Raw genomic sequence first — 2,500 nt, 5'->3', positions numbered from 1 at the left:
TCGTTTTCTCTCTTTCCCTCCCTCCTTCTCCCTCCCGTTTTCTCCCTCCCTTACTCCTTCCCTCCCCCCTCCCTCCTTTTCTCTCCCTCCCTCTCCCCTCCTTCCTCCTCCCCTCCCCTTTCTTCCCTCCCCCACCTTTTCTCCCTTCCTTTTCTCCTCCTCCTTTTCTTTCCCCCCCTCTCCACGTACGACTCACTCCCACGTCCCCCCTCCTCCTCCCTCACGCAACAGAGAGGCCCACGTCGCTGGCCGGAGGTACATGGAACAGAAGATCGCTAAGTACTTCTCTCTACCTGACGGAGGGGGCAAGCTGTACGTAGGGCGCGAGAGCCTCCTGCCGGGGATTTCCGCCTGGCCCATCCCCCACGACGCCCCCTACAGGAGACAGCTGGATCGCCTTATGATGGCTGTCATCGAGGTGAGGTTTGGGAGGGAAGGAGGAGGCGGGGGGGGGGGGGGTCTTTTAGTGGACGAATGGGATGGTGATGATGGTGACGGTAATGGTGGTGATGATGATGGTTATGATGATGATGAGGATGAGGATATTGGTAATGGTAATGGTGAGGAGAGTGATGGTAGTGATGATGATGAAGATGATGATAATGGTGGTGGTGATGATGATGATAATGGTGATAATAACGATGGTAATAGTGATGATAATGGTGATGATAATAACGATAGTGGTAATAGTAATGATGATTGTAATGATGATCATGATGATAATGGTGATTATAATGATGATGGCAATGATGATAATGATGCTGGCGATTCTATTACTATTATTTCTACTTGGACTATGGCTAGCTATAGTAATTTTAATAATAATGATGATGATAATAATGATAGTAACAGTTATTATGATAATAATGACAACAATAATAATAATTATCGTAAAGATAGTATTGATAACAATAATAATTATAATAATGATAATGATAATAATAATAATGATAATAATAATAATAATAATAATAATAATAATAATAATAATGATAATAATATTGATGATGATGAAGATATGTATACATATATATATATATATATATATATATATATATATATATATATATATATATATATATATATATGTATGTATGTATGTATATGTATGTATATATATATATTTTTTATTTTTTATATTTTTTTAATTATTATTATTATTTTTTCCAGATTTTTTTTACCGGATTCATTTAAAATAGATTAGAATTAAAATAAAAGCTAAAGAAAAGAAAGAGAGAAAAGAAATCACAGAGAAACCTTTCCGTTTCAGGCCGGACTCTACGAGAAATGGAGCGAAGACATGCTGATACAAGCCCGCAAAGAAAGCCGGGAACGTCTCAAAGAACAGACGAAGGACGGCGAAGGAGGCGACGCAGAAGAGGAACCGAATGCCAAGATCAAGGCCCTTACTATTGTCCACATGCAAGGGCCTCTCATGCTCTTGGTGCTCGGTCTTGTATTGGCTTTCTTGGGGTTCGCGGCGGAGGTGGCAACAGTGGCGCTGGTGTCCCGGATGTGAGGGGCGGTTCGCGCGCGGGGGTCAGGTGATGACGTCATCTGCAGTGGAGTCGGTGGATACAGGCGTAAAATATTTCATCAGCGTAAAGGCAGGCTTCATCATTATTCAGTCGTACGTATTTAAGAAGGAAAGCACGAACGCAGGAAGATAGAAATAATAATTAGTTAAAAAATATTTCGAATTTATTATACTACTGGCGGGGGGATTTTAAATGGCGGCGACTCGTACCACTGCTCATGGGACACAGTAAACATGTAATTTTGAAACATAAACAGACCTTGTATTTTTTACCTTGGGTCTGTAAACTCGAAACTGAGAATGGTGGAAGCGAATACTTACTGTTTAACAGTGTTTTTGATGGGATAGATGTGGTAACGAAAATGAAAATGTGCGTGTTTGTGAAATGAATTTCAATATGAATAATTTCATATGAATAATTTCAGTGTGTATAAGACTAATGAACACGTTCAAAAAAGAATAAAGGGTAAACGAATAAGAATAAGAGTATGAATTATCATACAAAAACACATCCACAAAGAAGATATATAAATGGTAGTTCATACAGAAATTGTACTTCAAAAAGATAATGACAACAACAATGCCATTGTTATCAATCAATAACGGTATGCTCATGTTTGAGCAGCCGTGGACCTCTCCGCCATCCTTCGCCACTAAACTCGATCTTACGCTTTTCTTTCCACTTGTACCAATATCAATATCAATATCAATATCAATATCAATAACATCATTATCAATATCAATATCAATATATATATATATATATATATATATATATATATATATATATATATATATATATAATATATATATATATATATATATATATATATATATATGCACATGCATACACACACCACACACACAACACAACACACACACACACACACACACACACACACACACACACACACACACACACACACACACACACACACACACACACACACACACACACACACA

The 2,500-nt window shown here is 38.1% G+C and overlaps 1 protein-coding gene across 1 annotated transcript in view; it reads left to right on the top strand.

Moving 5' to 3' along the window:
* The window catches only part of LOC119578542, a 14,461-nt gene extending 12,759 nt beyond the window's left edge, over positions 1-1,702 (top strand). Inside the window, exons 13-14 of the mRNA XM_037926111.1 lie at positions 232-418; positions 1,271-1,702. Of these exons, the coding sequence (XP_037782039.1) occupies positions 232-418; positions 1,271-1,519 (436 nt within the window). The 3' untranslated portion in view covers positions 1,520-1,702. The remainder of the gene's footprint in view (positions 1-231; positions 419-1,270) is intronic.
* The last annotated feature ends 798 nt before the right edge of the window (positions 1,703-2,500 follow it).

The sequence above is a fragment of the Penaeus monodon genome, chromosome 11 (genome assembly GCF_015228065.2).
Source record: "Penaeus monodon isolate SGIC_2016 chromosome 11, NSTDA_Pmon_1, whole genome shotgun sequence".
Classification (NCBI taxonomy): domain Eukaryota; kingdom Metazoa; phylum Arthropoda; class Malacostraca; order Decapoda; family Penaeidae; genus Penaeus; species Penaeus monodon.
This window is presented reverse-complemented; position numbering and strand designations above follow the sequence as displayed.